This window comes from Amblyomma maculatum, chromosome 1 (assembly GCF_055883805.1).
Source record: "Amblyomma maculatum isolate TAMU_Amacu chromosome 1, ASM5588380v1, whole genome shotgun sequence".
In the NCBI taxonomy this organism is placed as follows: Eukaryota; Metazoa; Arthropoda; class Arachnida; order Ixodida; family Ixodidae; genus Amblyomma; species Amblyomma maculatum.
The window spans coordinates 102,132,076-102,153,998 of record NC_139344.1 but is presented as its reverse complement, the minus strand read 5'-3'; the positions used below and the strand labels follow the sequence as shown (position 1 = coordinate 102,153,998).

The 21,923-nt window shown below is 42.9% G+C and overlaps 2 protein-coding genes across 2 annotated transcripts in view; both read left to right on the top strand.

Annotated features, from left to right (window-relative positions):
* Positions 1-21,923, top strand: part of LOC146203324 (uncharacterized) — a 492,360-nt gene that overhangs the window by 78,660 nt on the left and 391,777 nt on the right. The window lies entirely within an intron of this gene.
* Positions 1,576-20,158, top strand: LOC146203329 (uncharacterized). Its single transcript, XM_084587525.1, has 9 exons — positions 1,576-1,656; positions 6,256-6,305; positions 9,033-9,096; positions 9,180-9,412; positions 10,200-10,251; positions 16,776-17,062; positions 18,418-18,562; positions 18,802-18,870; positions 20,051-20,158. The coding sequence occupies exons 1-9, from the start codon at positions 1,642-1,644 to the stop codon at positions 20,156-20,158; spliced, it is 1,023 nt and encodes a 340-aa protein (XP_084443651.1). The 5' UTR covers positions 1,576-1,641.

The following is a 21,923-nucleotide window of genomic DNA, read 5'->3' as shown; positions in this document are numbered from 1 at the left end:
TTCTCGAGAGATGCACTAATCTCATTTCATGACTACACTATTCACTTTAAACTCCACGAAACAAGAAACTAGACAAAAGGCAGGAAGTAATCTGGCGTCGGCTCCAGACGCGTGCCTTCTTCAGCCCTTCTAATTAGCGCACATGTACCCAGCAAAATTGTAAACACTGCGGCGAAATAGCAGGATACGATCATATATTATGGAGCTGCAAAAAAGCGCCTCCACCAGCGGACCTACTACCAGTCTCTTCTTTAGAGCGGTGGGAGACTATACTGGCCAGCTCAGACCCGTTAATGCAAGTTCGGGCTACTGAGTGGGCTCAAAAGGTCGCCGAGAGCAACGGACTTGAGGCCATCTAAGTGAAGCGCCCACAAATTGCTCATTGCTGACAATAAATATTTTCCAATCCGCGAAACCCCTAGCCAGGGCTCTTCAGTGCTGATAGGCCCAATTTTGTAGCTTCACCATGGGAGGCTGAAAAGGCTAAAAAGAGTGCACGAGCATGTCGGTCGCGGCAGCAGGTAGAGATCGTTCTAGCAGTTACCTTTATGCTGACAACGCACCCTCTCCCCGCCGGAAACCGGGTAAAAAAATAGCCACATAGCAAAAAAAAAATTTTTTTTTTCACGCCAGACGGGACAAGTTGTTGTTGCGACTGTAGGAAGAATGAAAACAAAATGCACGGGCCTGCTACTGGCTCTGTAGCTGAGCCACCTCCGCTGCCTCGTGCGGACAGAAGAGAAAATAGAGAAGAAAGAAAAAGAAGAGGGAGAGAAAGACGCGCGTCGCAACAGCCGTCGTCCACCACCGAAGCGGTGGCGGGTGCAATTACGGCCTACAACAGATCAAAAATTCAATGACAGGCTAGCCGCCGCCGCAAGCGGCGTTTACCAACCCGTCCCAGCCCCGTAGGGCCAGAAAAAAATTTTTTTTTTTTCACGCCAGACGGGACAAGTTGTTGCGACTGTAGGAAGAATGAAAAGAAAATGCACGGGCCTGCTACTGGCTCTGTAGCTGAGCCACCTCCGCTGCCTCGTGCGGACAGAAGAGAAAATAGAGAAGAAAGAAAAAGAAGAGGGAGAGAAAGACGCGCGTCACAACAGCCGTCGTCCACCACCGAAGCGGTGGCGGGTGCAATGACGGCCTACAACAGATTAAAAATTCAATGACAGGCTAGCCCCCGCCGCAAGCGGCGTTTACCAACCCGTCCCAGCCCCGTAGGGCCAGCAAAAGCCCCCCCCCCCCCCCCCCCGCCTTTGTGTAGCCCAATCTGGCAACCCTGGTGAGCGCGGCGGCGCTCCGTTTTCCCCTAGTGGCTTTGCACGGTCGCTCGGTGGCGCGACGGTATTACTGGAAAGGCCTATTGTGCAACATGCTGTAGAGGAGAAAAGTAGTTTGGAATAAATTATTAATGGTTTTTCATCACAAATTATTAACGCGAGCGGTTAGCTTTCAAGAGTAAATAAATCCCGAAAAGAAACGAAACTAAGTCGAGGTGGATCGGTGGTAAAAGGCTCTTTGTCACGTGATTCATTTGAATCGCTGTATGCGCCCTGCGGAGAAACCGTTAACAGAACAGTCTCCAGAACGTTGGCGGCATTCGCGGCGAGCGGTCGGACTTTGCACCGGTGCGGCCTTAAGATGCACGCTGATAAGGTAAGCATATTCACTCGCATATGATGCTGGCTAGCTTGATTGATGGTTGTAGCGTGTCTTCTGGAACGCTGCAATGGTTTCCGTTAAGGTGGGCTGAGGTGGGCAGATTGAAAATTGAGTGTGGTTTGATCCTTCGGCCTTTTTTTTGAGGTTTTGAGTACTAACAGGTATTTAGCTAATGGTGTCCGGCTGACGGCACTCGTGGAGCGCTGTTGTAGTTCATGACAAACCAAACACCGCCAAAATCGCAACGTTTCGCACCATGTGCCGGCGTCTGTAGCTAACACTAGCTCTACACACCATTTGTAGGAACGTAGGATGGTCTCCGAGACGTTATGCAGGGCTGAACGAAAACTCCACGAGTGCCGTTAGCCGAAGATACCATAAGTAAAAGCACCAGTTCGAATGCTGCAAAGCTATTGGTGAGTTGTGCAGCCAATTTCGAATTGTTTTATATGTGCCTGCGGATGTGTCCAGTCGTTTTATCGTTCTTTAGTATTTGAATTATAAAGGGGCACGGTTCTGTTACAAGATGGCGGTTGACCTGGAGTCCAAGGAAATTTCGTGCAGGCAAGATTCGTCCATGCAAACCGTTGCGTGGGTGTTGGCACTGGTGGAAGCTGCGTTAACGAAAGACAGCCAGAAGTAGAATTTTCGAAGCTTTTCGCGCAGGCCGCGTCCGCAGACCGCGTCAGCAAAATCGTTTCCGCGGCGGTTGTGAGTATAGTCGTGCCTCGTTAATATGGACACGTTGGTTTCCGACCAAAACTGTCCATAAAGCGAGTAATCCATAATAACGAGTCGTGAATAAAAACAAAAAGGATTTTCTTGAGAAAAAAGAATTGTAACTAACCACTGCTTTTGTACATAACGGTGTGCACTAAAAATTTCACAGAACACCGGCAATTTTGAGTACATTATCCTTGTCATTGTCTTCGAAAAATTGTAGTGCAGTCGGAAGCGACTCGCTTACCATGACACCCGTGATGTTGGGCTTTGTGTTGGTCGAACTTTCGAGCACGAACTCCTCACTGGCCGATGAATCAGTGTCTGTTTCTCTACTCACCGCCACTTCCAAAATGGCCTTTTCACTGAGCAAAGTAGCCGCTAAGTAGCTGCTTGAGATTCTCCTGAGGCGAGGAAACAGCTGAGCTGTCGATACTAGTTCCTCGCGGCTTGGATGGCTTTTGCCGCTTGTATTCACAGATTTCTTCGCGCCTACGTCCAGCTCTGTTCTTTTGCGTTTAACTCCCGCCATGCCAAAAGCCAGACTCAAGTTGAGGATTACAGGCTCCTGATGCTTTGCACTTTTTTGCCTAGTTAACCTTTCTGCCTTTCCGTTCTTCTGATTGTTTCTTTTTTTGCCTAGCACTGTTTTTGTAAGGAAGCAAGGAAGTCAAGTTGGCAAGCTGCTATGCAGAGGGCTATCGAACATGCCATCTTCTTGGCGCCGTTTTTATGTGTTCCCATAAAACAAACACTGCAAGCTGAAGTACAGTTTAGAACGACGGCTAGCCGACTACGAAGAGCTCAGACCTTGTCAAGGCCGCATCGTTGACTCAAAGCGAAGCCGACATGCGGACCGCTTAGTGTACAAACTTTGGCAGTTCGGCAGCGCAACAGGGACGAAAACCAGGAGCATGAGAGGGAAGCGCGTCCAAGACGGGACGCCCGGTCCCGGTTGCGTGTTCGTACGTCGCCTTTCTTTTGTCGCTCTACTTTGTGAGTGTGTCTTACTCTCACCGAAAAGCGTTAACGGCCTCATGGAACGCACATTGCGCTTTGGGAAATAAAACTTCAGTTCCCACCGCCACTGTAGGCACTTGTCTTTCTTCCTGTCATTTCATTCTTACGCTTTTACCGGCCTCTCTGTTCGCGTTCAGCAGAATTTATTGCAACCACATGTTGCTGTTTTCCCGACTGCGGCGGCACTTCCGCTGCACCCAGAAATCTCCTGGTTTCCCCCTTTCGGGGTCTTTCTTACCCTGACCCTCGGTTTGCTTTGTACGTTCCTCTCCGCTCTTGCGCTCTCTCCCCCCCCCCCCCCCTCTAAAACGGCGACACGCCCGCTTTGGTTCTTTCCAACCCCACAGGACTCGTTCAGGCATCCCGCCGTATCGGCTGTCGCGTAGGTTCGCGGGCGGCGCGCGAACCTACGCGAACTTGTGTTCCGAACTTGTGTGTTGGAGTCGGACTCCTCTGCTTTTTTTCGAACACTGTCCATATTAACGAGGCAAAAATACATGGGCCCAAGTGGGGTGCGTGCATTCTTCCCCTGTCCATTGTCCAGACAGCGAGTTTCCATATTAATGAGGCTTAAATATATTGAAAAGGTTTCGTCCGCAGAAAAACTGTCCATAATTCGGGTCGTCCATATTAACGGGGGCCATATTACCGGGACACGACTGTAATTGAGAAGTGGTGGAGGTTAATGAGTGGTGTCAATCGATACAGGGTGACGTAATGCTGTGTTCGAAAAAATAATTAGGTCAATAAGTTAATTAGGTACTTAATTGCAGGCAAAATGTTAAAGTTGTCCGCAGCAGTTGTAATTGAGAACTGGTAGAGGTTAACGAGGGGTGTCAGTCGATAAGGGTGACGTAATGTTGTGTCCGAAAAAGCAATTAGGCCAATAAGTTAATTTGGTAATTAATTAGGGGCAAAACACGCAAAATCGTTTCCACAGCAGTTGTGAGTAATTGAGAAGTGATAGAGGTTAATGAGTGGTGTCAATCGATGCAGGGTGACGTAATGTTGTGTTCGAAAAAATAATTAGGTCAATAAGTTAATTAGGTACTTAATTACAGGCAAAAATGTAAAAGTTGTCTGCAGCTGTTGTGAGTGATTGAGAAGCGGTAGAGGTTAACGAGGGGTGTCAGTCGATAGGGGGTGACGTAATGTTGTGTCCAAAAATAATTAGGCCAGTAAGTTAATTAGGTAATTAATTAGAGGCAAGAAATGTAAAAGTAAAGGCGGAAATGGTCTCAGAGGCTTGGCACCATATTTGCATATATGAAATACTAAAATAGGTAATTAAGTGAGTCAATTAAGGTGACATCAAAGATGTGACATCACGCAACCTGAAGTCGAGCCAAAAGTTGGATAGGAAGGGATTTGCGTTCAATTTGAAACTACCAAAGACTAAAGCATTAAGGCAATTAGGGTGTGACGTCAAGGATGTGACGTCACACCCGTCACAACCGGAAGTAGAGCCGAAAAAGGGCATAAAAGGGATTGGCACATAATTTGAAAGTACCAAAGACTAAAATGGGTAAACAAGAAGTGAATTAATGAGACGTAGAGGATGTGGCGTCACGCAACCGGAAGTGGAACCAAAAAAGGGCATAGGAAGGGATTGGCGCGCAATTTGAAAGTACCAAAGACTAAATGGGTAAACAAGAAAATGAATTAAGCAACTAGAAGCAACCAACAGTGGCATCTGTGCTTTCGCATTACTCCAGTGCCGATTCTACAGTGCTCTTTAATTTTTTGAGTAGGCTGACAACCTTTGGAAACTTCAAATGTGACCACCAAAGCTAGACCACGCGTAAACATCACAGAGTGTCATGTTTTGGCTCCTGTGACAGTTAAGCAGCAGTTCCACCGCTGCTTCAGCCTGCTAACCGTATGATGTGCAATTATCTTATTCATTGCTGAGTGCAACCAGAACATAAAAATTAAAATTATAATTCTTATAATGTTTTTCTGTCATAGCACTGTCATTTAACTTTGGTGTATTTTTTTAATTTCTGTTATGATTGGACTGCTTCCATATGGCTGTTTTATGTAAGACCGTTTGTGTGTTAAAGCACCCCTGAAATGTCAATTGTGGTAAAATTAATATGCAAGAAATCCATAGATCTTTCTGAGTATTTGGGTCAAATTTGAAAGCTTTGCAAAGAGCCAATGATTTGAAAATAATTTTTAAAAAGTGCTCCTGGTGACCACTCCCAAGTGATTTGGGCGACACATCTCTGTGTGCAAAGCTCGCCACTAACGTCAGTGGGGCTGCTGGGAGCGCCCGCTCATTGGACACTCCCAAGCTGTACGGGCAGGACAGGGCATGTTTAGGGCACTGTTGTGACTCTGTGTCTTCTTTTTTTCTTCTGTGCCAGCATGGGCTGAATTGAGGGTGAAGAGGAGGAGCATCATTTTTGATCGCCCATGTTTTAGTGCTAATAAAGCTAGCTTAAAAATTTTTGCATTGTAGAGGGGTTGATGGGATATCTGTTGCTCGTGCACCTTTATAATGTTGGCACATAGCTTTTTATGGGCCCTTGAAATAGTTCTGCATTAGCTGCATGTTCTAAATGAATGCCAATGTAAACCCTACAATACTTGACTGTGCAGAGAAAAAATATGTTTCGTGCACAAAGATTGGGACGTCTGAAGTAAACATATACTAAATTTTCAAAATTTCAAATTAAATGTTCTTGTGAAGTTTATTCTCATTCTGATGGCACAGAAAACACAGCAGATATGTGTCAGTAGCTCCTGTGCCTTGCTGTTTATGAGCACATTGCTGAACTGTAGTTGTCATGGCTTAACTAGTGATTGCGCAAATGACATACAGGCATTTTTGTGCTGTGATTTCAACAGGAACTTGAGCAGATGACAAATATACCGAAGATAAGAAGTTCCCTGGTTGGGTGAGAGTCATTATATTCTCTACTTCTATTGCAAAAGTGTTATGACACACATCTGTCTAGTCCATTGACAGGAACTCTAGTCATTAACTTCATAAATTCTAAAGAAATTGTGTTTTGTGACTACATACACGCGGGTTAGATCCCAAAGGGGCATGCAGCAAGAAGCAATCAAAAATGGATTTAATATTCTTTTTTTTGCAAGAGGAAAAAGTGGTATTTTTCCTCTAACTACTAGCACAGAACTAACAACTAGTACAATGTGAATGAAACTTGAACACAAGTGCAAAAATAATAAAAAGTTGTAAGTCTACACCTGTGCTTTCTTCACCTTTTTTTTTTTGTTTGGTCTATCAGTACAGTTTCTTCATCGTTTCTTATATAAAATTTGTCACCACTTTTGAAGAGTTGTAACCTAACCTAGCTGACAGAAGTATTCTCTTTCTGCTGCCTGCATTTGAATTATTTTTTCATGTTCATTTTCATGACCATTCTTATCAGTGGAAAGATTAGCTGCAATATTTGTATTAAAGCAGTAGTGTTGAGGGCACTGTCCTGCAGAAAAATTTTGCGTCAGCATTGCGAGCAAATATTAGGAGCATGACTCTGTCAAAATTTAGTTGGCAGGTGACATGGTGGGGTGTCAAAATTTAGTTGGCAGGTGACATGATGGGGCACTGATTGGTTGGCATTACATCACGAGACCACATAGCATGGCCAAGTTGGTAGGAGTTGCCACAGGAGGTGCCCCTTCACATAGTGTGGTAACTATGACTGCATGTTAATGAGTACATATGGAATAATAGAGGTACGATTAAAGAATTTGCAACGAAGCAAGAATCATGTACGTGAACAAGAATCTGCAAAGGGAGCCTCAAGTGGCACCTTTAACGCTGTCGCATCATACCCTTTCATCTGAAGTGTCCCCTGAATTTTACTTGAGCTCTTCTTTCCTTGGTCTTCTTGCTTGAGGGAAGGGATGGGTATGGGACAGGAAAAGAGAGAAGCACTTCAGTGAAAAGCAGTAAATTTAGCCAATGTTTAAAATCTACTGACTTGTAGCTCTATATGGGCAGGGAAACTGGGGAGAGAAAGACTGACGAGAGGTGCAAAAAATGGTATAAGTATTAAAAGGATTTCAGAAATGTAAAAAGGTGCCTTAATTGTTATCGACGCGAGATATTTGAAAATGCAATGCTGTAATATACTAAAAGGTGAAGTGCAACACCCTACAAAAGGGGCTGACAAAGTGTACTGCACGAAAAGTTGCGCAACGATGAGGGACAGGGATGTTTAAGAGGGACGAACTTACGTCAGTTAGTCTGAATGTGAACCGTGCACAATATACAGTAAAACCTCATTACAAGAGACGCTCAAGGGACCCGAAAAACCTGTCTCTTGTAAGCAAGGTCTCTTGTAACCAAAAATTCTAAAATCACTGTGTTGATCAGTTTACTGCACATCAGTATGTAAATGCATTCGCACGCATTAACACAGGAAAGCTTAAAGAAGTTACTCATACTAGTATATGTATTTTTGTGAGTGCAGAGTGTATTGCTTCCCAAATTCTGGAGGTAAAGCACTTCACTTTGCAAGCCTTCCTGTTGCTCTAATACCTTTGAGGCACTCTTACATGCTCGTCACCAGATGATTCACAAAGAGAAAGACATCAGGATTCTAAGCTTTCATATTGTGATCAAATTTTAATAGTGAGGAGTTAAAAATGCTGGAAGCGCTCCTCAGTTCCTGACATACACGACAAAAAGGGCACTGATATGGAACAGAATTTAGCTAAGGGAATCTGAAGTGCATCATGTACGAGTTGGTACGTTCCAGATGCATTGCATGAGCACACCGGGGTTGTGTCTCTTCTAAATAGCGAAGAATTTACTCCACGGACCTGAAAAAGTTGTCCTTAGTAACCGTGTGTCTCTTGTAACCATGTCTCTTATATGCAATGTTGTTAACATGGCAGACATAGGAAAACCAACCAAACCATTTTCAAATGTCTAATGTCTTGTAACGAGATTTAACTGTAGGAGGCCATGGTGTCGTCTAAATAGGCAAGTAAAAAGTTCATGGCAGGCTGAGAAACCCTATAAGCAGTACCTGCAACATCTTTCAGCCACCAAAGTTTCTTACTGTCACCTTTGGTCAACAGAACCCCAAGCTGGCCGCTTAGAACAGTGATGGCAAATCCTAAAATGTGTTGTAGCAGTCGTAGTGAAAATTAGTCCACATATTCGTGATGATTCTTCACATTCGGTTTGCTGCAGGGGACAGTGTGCGCACAGAAAAAAAAAAAAAACTATCAGCCATCATTACTTCTTTTGGTAATATAACTGACATTGGTCTATTGTATCACTTTCCTGCGTAAGGTACACGCTGCCCAGCAAAGAAACACGATCACTAGAAAAGGAACACACAACTCACAAAGGAACGCTACGATTAAATAATGCAACATACTAGACCAAGAGCTTGTTGTGCACTTGAAGTATGCCCAACTCAATGGCACTAAAACGCACCAGCAACTAGCCTCTCTCACTGCTTTGCGAGTTGTGCTCTAAAGTGGTTTATTATTCATTGTGCACTGCTTCACAGAGCGTCCACCTAATGGCCTGCAAAAATGCATTCCTTCAGTGTTCACTGCACGCTAAATATGGAAAAGAAGAATGGGCAAGCGTGCATGGGCAGGCAGGGTTGTAATGAATATGAGGTTTTGTTTTTCAGGAAGACACTCCACTCTGCCGGTTTTTCGTCTGAGAATGTGTTTCTCACAATCGGGCAGGATCAGGTGAGCACTTCATTTGAAGTATTGCTAGTGAATAGAAGGCCAAGGCAGGCAGAGCTGTGACTTAACGTGCTGCTTTGTGCCAGGTTCGGGAGGTCCTGTGCATGACACCACAAGAACGCCTGCATATGGTGCACCGTTTTGCTAGTTGGGAGGCACTGTTGCGTCTTGAAAAGCTTAGCCTGGAAAGCTCTGAGCTGGAAGACTGCGAAAAAAGTCGCATCGAAGGCATCATCAATGAGTGCCGGGCAAAACTTGGAGAGGCTGATCAGAACATGACCGAAGCCAAGCAGTACAAAGCACTGGAGTGCGACATCAGGTGGGCTTGTTTTTGGCTAGTGTGCATGCGTGATGTATTATGGCGTCTATTGTCTGAAAGCTAGTCTTCTTATGCCTTCTTTGCACCTTTTAGCACACTAGTTTTCTCAAGAAAAGCGAGAGATCTCCATGGATCGGGAAGATAGAGAATTGTTTCAGAACACATTTGATCATTGCTTTTGCTTAAATTTAGCAGTAAAAACAAATATGCGTTTAAATGTTCAATGTGAAAGTAATGTATTTTGCATTTAAAGGGCTGTTTTTTTAGTGCCTTCGACATACTGAACTATATATCAGCTTTCCCTGGGTACCAATATTACTGTAGTAACAGTTGCCCTTCATAAAATGAATCATGCATACTTCAAGGGATGGCAAAGCCATATGCATGCCATTGAATAGGTTTTGCCATAGCCCCATGCTGTAAAAATGCATGAGGTGACACACATTTCTAAGGTATTCAAATGCCAGGTGTACCAAGAACTTGGATGCAGCAGCAACCAGGGAGCCAAATTGAACTGCACAAGCTGGAATCACCTTTGGTTGCTGTGCTGATCCAGGCACCCAAGATTCGGACATGTCACATTCTTTAAATATTCCTGCAGGGCTATAGTCTCCAAATAGCATATCAATGCTTCCTAATTGCAGCAATTTTTACGACATTGAATATCAAGTCCTTTGGCACATACTAGAGCTGATAGGCTTAAAGAAGTGCTCAGAACTAGTCTTTTTTTTTTTTATCGTAAATGTTTCTCATACGCTCCTTGGGTTTTTGTTTTTGGGGGAATCAGCGCTGTCTTGCTGGAAAAGGATACAAACTCCTTCAAGAAGACTTTGGATCAAGTAAGTACACAATTTGCTTGTTAATTATTGGGTTTAATTACAGATGACATATTCATAAGCATGAATGCAGCTCAGCAGGTGGATGCAAAAGGTTTACAAGAAAGAGTTTGTGGATGCAAATTTAAAATTTCTTTCAGTTTAAATGTGGATTGAAAGTTGCAGTAAAGTTCTGTATGTGCCTGTAGAGGGAAATATTGAAGTTAAAAAACACTAATGAAGTTGTGTGAATTTTAATGCATGATTACTGCAGTGCATCTCTCCAGTTTTTTTCTAGCACACTGCATGGATGTTCTGAAAGCTTTCATAGCCATCTGTGCGTGACACATATATGAACGAAGCTCTGAAAAGAAATTTGAAGATTAAAAATATTTGCTTCTGAGGGTTTTAAGGAAGGTTAGAAAGGTTTTTATGCATGTTACTGCAGTTTAATTACCTGTACTTTTATGTAGGTCCTACGTATGCAGCCCAGATAAATTTAATAAGCACCTTTGCAAGGAGTTGCATTAATGTCCTTGATATTCCTCTTAATGTATCGTCAATTTTTAGGCATGAGTTCGGTTAATGATGGAGAGCTTACAATCCTTTCAGTAAATGGTTGAAACATGTGTTGAAAGCATGCAAGTTGTTAGGAAGAATTTCGGATTCTTTAAAGAAACCGTGAAATATATAACAATGTGTTCTGTATAAGTGTACTTAACGGCATGGTAGACATTAGATCTGTGCAGTCATAGGCAGTATAGAAGATTCAAGTGTCTTCGATACTATCTTTAGATACATTTTGTTTATAGGTATTATGTATCGTGTGCTGAAAATGAAAGTATTGGAGTATCGGTATCGAAAATACATTTTTAAAGTATCGTGTACTTTGAAGATACTGGATACTAAAGAAAACTTCAAATATTGAAACCGCTAGTAGACTTTGGGTTGACGGCGCTCACTCAGATGGTAGTACAGGCCCTTAGACATCTCGGCTTGTAGTACCGCCTGAGTTCCCTACAAATGCCCCAGCTCTTTAGCGTCAACCGCATTTCCAGGTTCCGTTTTTTAAAACTGAAAGAGGTGATGGTAAGTAGGTGCTAACGAGGTGCTTCACTTTTGAGCACCGAGTGCGTTCCACGAAGCTGCTAAGCCTTTAACAGGCACACAGAGAGAGATGAACAAAGCGGAAACGCAAGGCGAACACACAGTAGGGATCACGCACACTGCTCTACCCGCTCTTCTGCTCTACCCACCCTTTGCCATCCACCCTTTGTCTCTGAGGCATTTGATTCTCGTCAAGCAGGGCCCTCGGTGTGCTGTCAGACGCAGTAACTTATGCACAACCCAAAACTCCTGGGCTCCGCGTGCCGGCTCTGCTTGTAGGCAAGAACACAAGCTTTTAAGGCCTCAGTCTACCACGATGCAGTTGGCTAACCACGTTCTTGTAGTCACAGCATTTCACAGATAACAAATCCATCCTTTGTAACTGCACAAGGAACAGATTTTCACTAGACTTTTTTTTTTTTCTGGAAAAAATATTGCGTCCAAAATTTTATGAATTGCACGGCATGAAAGCTATGAATGAAATTTTTCAGCACAGCTTGAATAACAAATAATGCATTGTCAGACCATTTTTTTTTTGCGAAAAACATTTGAGAAAACCTTGAATAAGACTTTCAAATATATCTCTATCTTAAAAAAACGTGAATTTTTGAAATATGTGAATTGATGGACACCATATTAGCCACTTTCTGTTAATAAAAGATATTCTGTCTTTTATCTATACAACCAGCCGTAGTTCTCCAGCGATGCTAGTGAACCTCGAGTTTCCTAACTACCTCCAGGAGGCTTGAGTCAATGTGGCTATGGTTCACACTTACACTTTGATAAAAGGCATCTTCATCTGATGCAACACTGCGGTGTGCTCATGTGCGTATGTAAAGAGGCTTTTGTCATATGCGTTGCTTTTAGCACGCCCACATCGCTCTCTTGTCGGACTAAATAATGTTCAGCCACTTTATTTTTCTTGTTTTCGTTCTAGCTTTTAACAATTTAACAATTTTTTAGCACTAATGGCAATATAACTGCTTTGTATGTATAGCTTTGCATGCTTTGTATGTATGTATGGCTATTTGCGTGTATAGCCAAGTACTCACAGATCGGTTCGCATGAAGAGCATTAGTTTAAAGAAATATTCCGCTAGTCTGCTTGTGGAAGCCATCACTTACCTGTAATCATGGCTTCAATTCAATGTGAAGTTCTGACAAGGTCAGCTGCCCAAACAATAACTTCGTGCTGGCGTATTCGTTAAATCCTTTCAGAAAAACTATGCTATAGGAATGGTCTAAACATTCCAAAAAGCAAGGTAAAATTTCCTAATGCCGCTAATCGTATTACCACCTTTATTATGTTAGGATTTCAGTGATGTATCGAAGTATCGGCGATACAGTACCGAGTATCTGTATCGAAACTCGATTTCGATCCTGTATCTTGTATCAGCATCGGAAATACAATTTTTCAGGGTATCGAGTATCGGTATCGAAGATAATTTTCGAAGTATCTTGCCCAGCCCTGGGTCTGTGGTAGTAGGTAGTTATAAGATGATTGATTAGTTACTTTGACTGGCTAATTTTTCAGCTCTTCAGTTTTGGGTCACAATATAGCATGGTGGAATTGGGAACATTCAAGATTGCAGGCAAGCCCAGTTTTTGAATTTTCCTAATGAGCATTGTGATTTGGGATAATGTGCGTAAATTGATTCCGTATGTCCACTAGTAGACTAGATACACCTGAATTAAAATAGCTGCACTTCAACCCAGGAAGATGTGCTTGAAGGTCAAAAAGCAAAGCATCATTTCTTGGGTGTCAAGCTGATCAGCACCTTTCCCCTCTGTTTCATCAAAAACAAATCTTCACCCTAAACAGGGAAGCAATGCTCTGATAGCAGAACTGTGAGACCAAACAAACACTGCTGTGTTTTATAAATTAATTGTGAGACTGACACAATATTCAACGGGGCAGCACAGTGGGCAAAAATGCATCGCCAAATTGGCTGGTTAAAGCAGCTAGTGAGACAGCAGCTGTTACTGCCTTCTCTGTTGGAGCTTCATGTATAGCCTGCATCTGCTTCACTGTACCTTGTCACCAACAAAGAACGCTACAGAGTCATGTGCATGCCTCTTATAATTTAGAAGCATCTTTTTTTGTGTGTGCGTGTGATAAAAAATTCCTAGTTTGTGGTGGGGCTCCACCGTTTCCCACGCATGTAACATGTTTGTTGTGATATTGAGTCGTTTTACGTGCATAATTTCACATTTGATATTTTGAACCACATGCATAGTGCTGACTGGAAATATCAAAGGGTGTGTTCACCTAAGATGTTGAAGGCTGCCTATTTTGCATTATAATACCGTGCACTGTAATCGAAACCTATAATTAGATAATAATAGTGAACTAACTACTACCATAGACCTAATGCTCTATGTGTGAAGACCACATTGTCATATCTTTCATGGTTGTTTACTCCCAATATATACCAGAACTCTCTAAGCAGCTTTCCTGCACAGCAAAAGGCTATTTGCCTGTGCTTTGGTGCAGACGTTACATGTAGCAGCGCTGGGAGCTTCATAGAAGAGTTTATGCCTACCAATATAAGATTTGGTAGAGCTACATTTCACCCCTCCATTGTGACTGCAACATGCATCAAGTGCATGCAGGAAGGAGCATGCACCTGTCATGCAGTGATTTAGCTTGGCTGCAACACCGTAAAAGTATGCAGGAAGAAGATGCGGCATCCTGTTCACAGACGTATGCTGCATTGCACCTTTTTTTCTGCGGACTGTTGGGGTTCTGCAGGGAGTCCAGAATTATTATGCCTGTTTTCCTTGAAGTTGCAGCAAGTACAAATTATTTAATTGGTTACTGCATCTTCATTTGTACAACTGCTGCTGATAGTCCAGAATACGAGTTGTTTACTCTGTGTCTCTGAATGGTGAATCCCATGCTTATGTACAGCATGTACAGCTATCATAAAAAGTACTAAACGGAAGGCAATATGGTAGAATTAATCTAATTTCATTGATGTCTCATCATGTGCTGTGTAACAGACAGAGGATCTGTCCAAAAAGTACCCAGACTGATTTTTCTCAGTGAGGAAGAAAAGGTGCAGGGTGGCCTCGCCAGGCCAGGATGTCAATTTACTAAAACTAGAAAACAAACAAGAGCAATCGGCACCCCAACTGTCTTCTCCACAACAGAACAATTTTTATGCTAGCGTCACTAATACCAAATATATTAGCCATCGAAAAGGGCACTCCTCCTCTGCCCCTTCTCAGTGCAGGCCAGCGTGCAAGAAACAATGAAAAAAACAAACCGCGACAGCCCTCCGCTATGCCCCATTCCACCCACGTCACTTGGCAGCGTCCAATAAGTTGGCTCACACAGCAAGCCCCAACGACGTTGTTAAGGCGGTTTGTGCGGGGAGCATGTCGTCGTGATCTGCTGCAAAGCGGTCACCAGGAGAACTTTTTAAAAATATTTTGTAAATTATAGGCTCTGCACAAAGCTTTTTAAGTTGACTCGAATACTTATGAGGGCCACCTTTATCGATTTCTTGCATTAGAATATCATCGCAAGTACTGCTTCAGGGGACCTTTAGTGCTGAGTTCACACAAAGGACCATCAGTCCGCGGACTGCATATTACATGTTCGCTCTTGCTGAAAACTGGTCATCGATCCGACGCCATCAAGCAGCCTCGGAGGACCAAGAAGGAAAGGAGCTGTTGTCCGCGTGCACCTCCGGCTTTACTGACCCCCTCTGTTAACTTCCCCCCTCTGCGCCCCTATCCCAAGCAATCAACTACACTCCGCCTCGCAAGCTGTTTGCAACACTGCGAAAAACAAGGGAGCGACAGTAAGAGCACAATTATCTATTGTAGTCCGTGCACCAGGGCGACCAGCATGCAAGAGCATAATTATAATGTGCATGATCCTGGATGGGGCGGGACCGGGACAACAGCATGCCTTGCATAGTAGTGACGTGTGAATACGCAGTCCGCCGACCGACGGTCTGTCGTGTGAATCGGCCTTAAGGGGAATTCTAGGTATATGAATTGGTCTGGCTCGACTTGCTCTAAGCCTCCGCAGAGTGTGCATTGTGCTCCTGGACAGAGCAGTGAATTGCTTTCTCAAAGCATCAGGAATTGCAGTGCAAGGCATTAATATCTTCAGTTATCCCGTAACAGTTTTCAGCTGGTGTGGTTGAATGCCCACTGCTCTCAAAGGACCCCTAAAACATCTTTCGGTCATAGTAAATATTCAAGCGTAGTGAGCACCTGAGCTGAATATATGGATCTGCACGCAGCACAGGGACCACAATCGTGCTCAAAGTTGATGTTTTCCGGTGACTTTTTCAAGCTTATGCCTTCTTTCATATCGTGCACCTTCATAAGAAAGGGCTGTCATCTAGATTCATCCTGACGTTGTGCAGCCACCATGGCCACGGCTACGTTGTGCCTGCACGCCAGCAGTCTCTACCCTTGCAGGAAATTTTTGTACCTCTGCAGTGGGGAGGAGTGGGTGAGGTTGTATGAGCAATGCTGACCTCTGAGCACAAAAAAAAGTGATGACAGGGGAAAAAAGACGCAAAGACAGTAAAATTCAAATTTTAACTGCAGGTAACTTAGCTTCTAAAAAAATGCATCCTGAAAATATTTGCTACAAGGTATTCACAAAACAGTGCCCTTTAATATCTCAGGTACGGTAATTAACTCATCTTTGTTCAGTCATATTTCAGGGACTCTAATAATTTTTATCTGCATTAGAGGTCCTTTGCACAGCAAAGACTACAAAGCCGTCAGGAAGATTAGGTCAGTTGGTTAACTTGTGTGCATTTCTGTGGTCATTCCAGGCCAGTTCGCAGAGCATGATTTAAGTTTTATCAAGATTTGAAAGCTGCTGTCGCTACCTGCATGCTTATGAAATATTAAAATGCAAACTAATAAGTAGCTAACTACTCACCTGCATGTTAATTTGAAAATTCCGAGACAGTATTTTCTTATCAAAAGAGCTCTTGTTTTATTGAGTAAGATCAGAGCCGAGATTGATCTTCTTTATTATAGTGACGGTGCTCAACATAAGAATGGAGAGGCGATGCTGAGGGCATTAGGGAGCCATTGGGTGATGTGGCAAAGAAATAGCAGGACTGAGACTTTGAGGACAGAAGAAAGTAAAGAATGGGAGGTTCACCAAATGTAATGTCTATTTGGCTGCCCTGCACTTGGTAGAGGCATAAAAGGTGCTAAAGATAAGATAAAGTTATGGGGAGTTAAGCACAGTGTGTTCGCCTTGGGCCAGTTAAAAAAAAAAAAACGAAAACCATAGTGTGCCCATCATTCATATTCAACCAACTGTGAGGATTTGTGCTACGCTGTAGGCTTGAGCACAACTGATGACAATGATGGGATAGCACATAGCCATTATTTTATGACTCACTAGAAGTGTCTGCTTGTCGATTGTGCAGCATGTCGCTCTTCAACTTCTTTCAGGAGAAAAAAAATGAGCTCAAGAAGATCAAGGAAGGAGCAAAGGACTGGCTGTCTAGGTTGGAGGAGCTCAAAAGTCAGCTGCGTGAAGCTGTAGCAGATGTTGTCAAGGAAGAGGTCCGTGGGAATGAGCTGCAATCAGAAATTGAACATACTGAAGTGGTGTTGCAGAAGTTGGCAGATTCACTGACTGCTTCTGATCAGGCTGTCATGGACATGAACTTGACATTTGCCAATGCAGTACAGTCATTGCATGATCTGGAGAGGAAAGAAGAAGAGCTGGGAAGAAGGTACAGTAAAATTTCATTATGTGACCCTGCTTAATGTTTCTTGACATAATGTTTTTTTTTTTTTTCATCATCAGCCAACTCCCTATGCAGGTATGGAGGTTCGGCTAAGACAGTCATACTTTTACGTGGTTTTATAATGCGAAACTTCAAAAAAATTTCTGGAAAACTTGCATGGTTTCGAATTCGCTCCGAAATGTCCTAGGGGGAGGCAATTGTAGCCACATTAACAGGGACGCTCATAGGCAATTATCGATGTTGTTTGACGTAATCTCCGATAGAGGAACCACTTGCATAATGACCCCCTTTCCATCTTTATTATTAAGAATTTTCTTTAAAGAAAGTGCTAGCTTTTCTTAGTGCGTCCCTATGTTTTATACTGGTTGTCGCAGTCTATTGCATGGGCCTTGGTAGCATGCCACTTTCGTGGTGAAGAGGGGGGGGGGGGGGGGGGGGGGGACGCTTGGTGAAGTTAGCAGAAGGCCAAGTTTTAGACACCCTTCACAACTTTGTTCTGGTTGTGAAGCTCAGTGATGAAAATAGGAGTCCTTTCTAGACGTTTAGAAAAGCTTGCTTCTGAACACTGAAAAACAGCATAATGTAGTAGATTATTTTAAAGTAGAATTAGGTATACAAGATGAGTACGTAAATTTGGAGGAGACCAAACAAGGGTTGAGAGGGAGCATCACTGGAGGGGTTTATGTAGGGTTTTGCTTCTGAAGAAAAGCAGGGGAATGGAGAGGAGTTGAGTATGGTGAGGAGTAGTAAAATGGAAGAATATTGCTTTGAAAATGGCATTGTCTGAGCTGGAAACCTGTGATTCTTATACCTGAAAAAAAATTATACAAAAGCAGCAGCAGGGAAACAAACAGTGCAAGATATACATGATGAATCATCGCAAGAAGCAGGCTCATGTTTGCATGTGTTTATAAGAGAGGATTAGCAATTTTAAATGGACATGATAGGAAATACACTTTGACAGAATACTTCAGGACAGCTCTTAAGGAAATGGTGAAATACCAGCATAGGCTGACCAAGAATGTTAATGGGAGAAAAAAGGGCTAAGAATAGAAGATGGATGGGGACCTTTTGTCTGTGGAACTTTGTCAACGAGATTCCACTGTATCTCTTCTGATAACTTCAGACACCTGTTGTTGCAGGATGGTTGCTTGATAGGACAGAAAGTAAAATGGAGTCCAATGTCAGATTCCTCCCACACCACTGCTTGATAGGACAGTTGACAATCAGTTGATAGAAAAAAAAAAGAGCAGTTTTTTGTGCTGTCTGAGATATGAATGCCTTGAAGTTGCTTGAAGGAATTGAAGCCTTTATTCTTTTTTTTTTTTTCCAAATTCAAGGGTTGAAGAACAGATGAACGAGAAGAATGTACTAATGCAGCATGTGACGCCTGGACAAATTTTGCACGAAGCTCAAGAGCTAAATAGTTGGATTGAAGGAGAGATTGAAAATCTTGAATCCATTGTGCAAGATATTCAGCGAAAGGCACGTATGATCAGACTTTGAAAAGTCGCATGTGCTATATTTGGAACCTTAGTTGCAAGTAAGTCTTTCGTGAGAGGCTGCTCTAATAATCTTTATTGCAGGTACAAGAATTATTGTGGCACTTTTGGCAAAATGCATCTCAGTAAAAACACTCTTGAGTCTTTAGAAGTGAAAGTGGGCTCATTTTCTGGGTACTTGTTATTCACATCTCTTCCGGGTCTATGCTTTGTTGTCCACAGTGTGAACACCTGCGGCTGGAGATTCAAATCATCACTGCTGCAAGGGAAAGATACGTAACTCAAGGACAGGCAAGCTTTGCATGGGCTGTGTTTGAGAGCTTTTCCTCATTTGTCATGCATGTTTGTTTTAGTTGAGGGAAATATCTCCCATTTGCTGCCATCATACATGGGCTCTCTGCTTGAAGGGACACTGCACAAACTGAAGTTAGTCTCTTTCGATAGGGTACCATATTCTATTCACAAAGAGACCATTCTCACCAAAAACAGAGCGTCTGTAAGCTAGAAAAGACCCCCCCATTCCCTGAAAAAAAAAAAGAAATGACATACAGGTATTGCCGTCACCAGCCAACTCCATGCATAAAGTTCATGCATTGACACTGATTTTTCTGTGTGGATCTCACAGGCTACTCTATGCCACCATTCACTTCAAAACTGCAAGAACCTGTCCTCTTCGATGAGTGCATCGCAAGTTTTTAGTCAACCTGATGGAAGACTGCTATCTAATTTTCTTAGCAATAAATGCATTTTTGTTGCCGGGAAAACATTAACACGGCCAGAAAGAGTCAGATAATCAATTTTTGCTGAAAACAATAACTGGATGGAGTTGTCCTCAATGTCCCTTTAAGCTCTGTGGGCTACAAATTACCGGCGTCTCTCATAGCCTGAGTCGCTTTGGGACGTTAAACCCCACAAACCAAACCAAACCTATTTGTTCTTTATTGTTCCCACTAGTGCTGTTGTGTTCCTGCTCCAGTGATCATTCGTAGACTCAGCAGATCTGTTGCTTTACTTATCTCCTCCTGTGAAACCTGGTAATAATATATGAGGAAACCATATAGTGGAAAGCCAAAAAACACTTTACGGAGATGTCAAATTTAAATGATTGTAAGTCATGTTATTTAAATTTTAAAAATCTGAAGTAGGAAGCGGGAGAGGATAGGACGTTGATTTACAATCTCAATGAGAGCATGATATCGCCAACAAAGGTGAGAGAGATGAGATATCAGGGATTCCACTCACTGTATTCAGTTATAGACTTAAAATCGCATAAATATATTAACCAGGTACAGATTCACTGTACCAGACGCAGATTTCTATGAGAGGCCTTAGTCATGCCGGCTTTGCACGCTGTCGTATACGAGTGGCAAGTTGCTTGTTACCATTTGTTCTAGCTAGGCTTTACATAGCTTCCCCAAAGTGCAATGACTGTGTCCCGCTGACGAGGCGCTTGATGCACTCTGGCCAGCAGCAGGTTGCAGTGGAGCTGTATTTTCTGCGACAGCTGGATGACAGCATGCAAGAGGAGGTTCCGCAGCTGATAAGGCAGAGCTTTGCAGCTACTAACCAGTATATGTAAGGCCATTTTCTTGTTGCACCAATTTTCTTCGCACCTCCTACTGCTGCTAAGCATGAGTGTGTAGGTGTGTGTGTGAATTCATGGGTGGTCGTGATGGTGCTTAGCAAAGTGGACTCACTAAAGCTGAACAATATGGGCCTTCCTAAACCACTCTAATAGGGTGGTTGTTGACAGTTATTCGCTCCTGCACGGTACTGGTAAAAATCATGAGCTGCCTGCAAACTGGGGTTTTGGGCTTTACTTCGATCGTTGCTGTGTTTATGCATTGTTTTTGCTGCACTGTTGTGAACTTAATGGCTGCTGGTTGTTTTGTGTGTGCCACAGACTCATCATTTTGCACTCCCGAAAATGTCATGTGACACCTTTGTCTGGCTGCTAGACCTGTCCAAAGTGCATGCAAGTACCCATATACAGTGTGTTCCAAGTGACTTGGGTCTAAGTTTAAGGGGTTGCTGTTGATTTCAAGTCACAAAAATGACTGAAAATTCAGTATTTCAGAAGTCAAAGTATCTGTTCATATGACTCGTTTTCTGTGCCATCTTAAAATTTTCTTTCTGAAACCTGCCGGGAAGTATTGCAAAAAAAAAAAATGGTTACAAACCGCAGTAGTGCTTGAAATGGGTAAGAAAAAAAAAGGCTTTTTATTTTTGTCTTTCTTAAGGTTTAGTGGCACTGTGACCAAGTGGGCTTTTTTGGGAGGGGATCAGGAGCTTACTGATTTGGCTTCAAATCTGGAGCCTCAGCTCAAATTCAGGGGCAAAGAAAACAAAAGTTCCAGGTCCTGCTTCATAACTGACATGAAGGAGCTATGGCATCAGTATCAGTTTCCTCCGCGGTTGTCACCAGAGACTGATGGAATTTTATTAGGAGGATTGGAGTGATGTGGTTTTGTGCTCGACTAGGATGGCTTGCACTTGCTCGATCAGCCCATAATATATTGTTTTGTTTCGAACTCCAGGAGTCATAGATTTAAGAAGGAATACAAGATTGTGCACTTATGCGGCAACAATAAGTGAAAGTTGCCAAATGGCTGAGTATGGTAAGAAGGCTTCTGTGCAGGCTGCTGTGAGTGAATTTGTCATGGAGGGTGCCATGGGCACGCATCTTACCATATCAGGCTTCAATAGTAGCGTGCATGTGAAATGGGCAGGTTCAATGGGAATCGCGAGCCATTATGTGGATGTCTTGAATGTGTAGCTGAGCGTTTTGAATGCTGTCTCTAGATCACAACAGCTGGTTGCAAACAATTAAAAAGTGGTGCCATAAACACGCAGAAAGAGGTAGGACTAAAAAATATACCACTGACTGCAACCTTGCTGCTTCTAGAGAAGTAAGCACAGAGCTCAACTGCCTTGTTCTCAATACTGGGTTGTTGCGCACTCTGTCCCTCTTATTTTGACCGTGTGTGTGTGTTTTTTTACACTCATAGAACCACACTGCAGGTTGAGAAAATTGATTTTATAGTTTATGATATTTCTCACCTGAAATTTGGCCCTCTGTCTAAAGAAGTCTGGAGTGACTATACCACATAAGGCCAAATGAAAAGTGCATGTTTTTTTTTTTTTTTTTTTAAGAAGTACAATGAATGTCACTTCAGTTTTCGATCTCATTCTGCAGAGTCAGTAGGTTTTTCACAATTCTGCAGACTGCAAAAAATTAAGGAAGATATTCTTGTGGCACAATACCGAAAGCTTAGGCAAATAGTTTTAATATCATTGGCAACAAGCATAACAGTTTTCATATAAAGAAAAATAAAAACAGAATC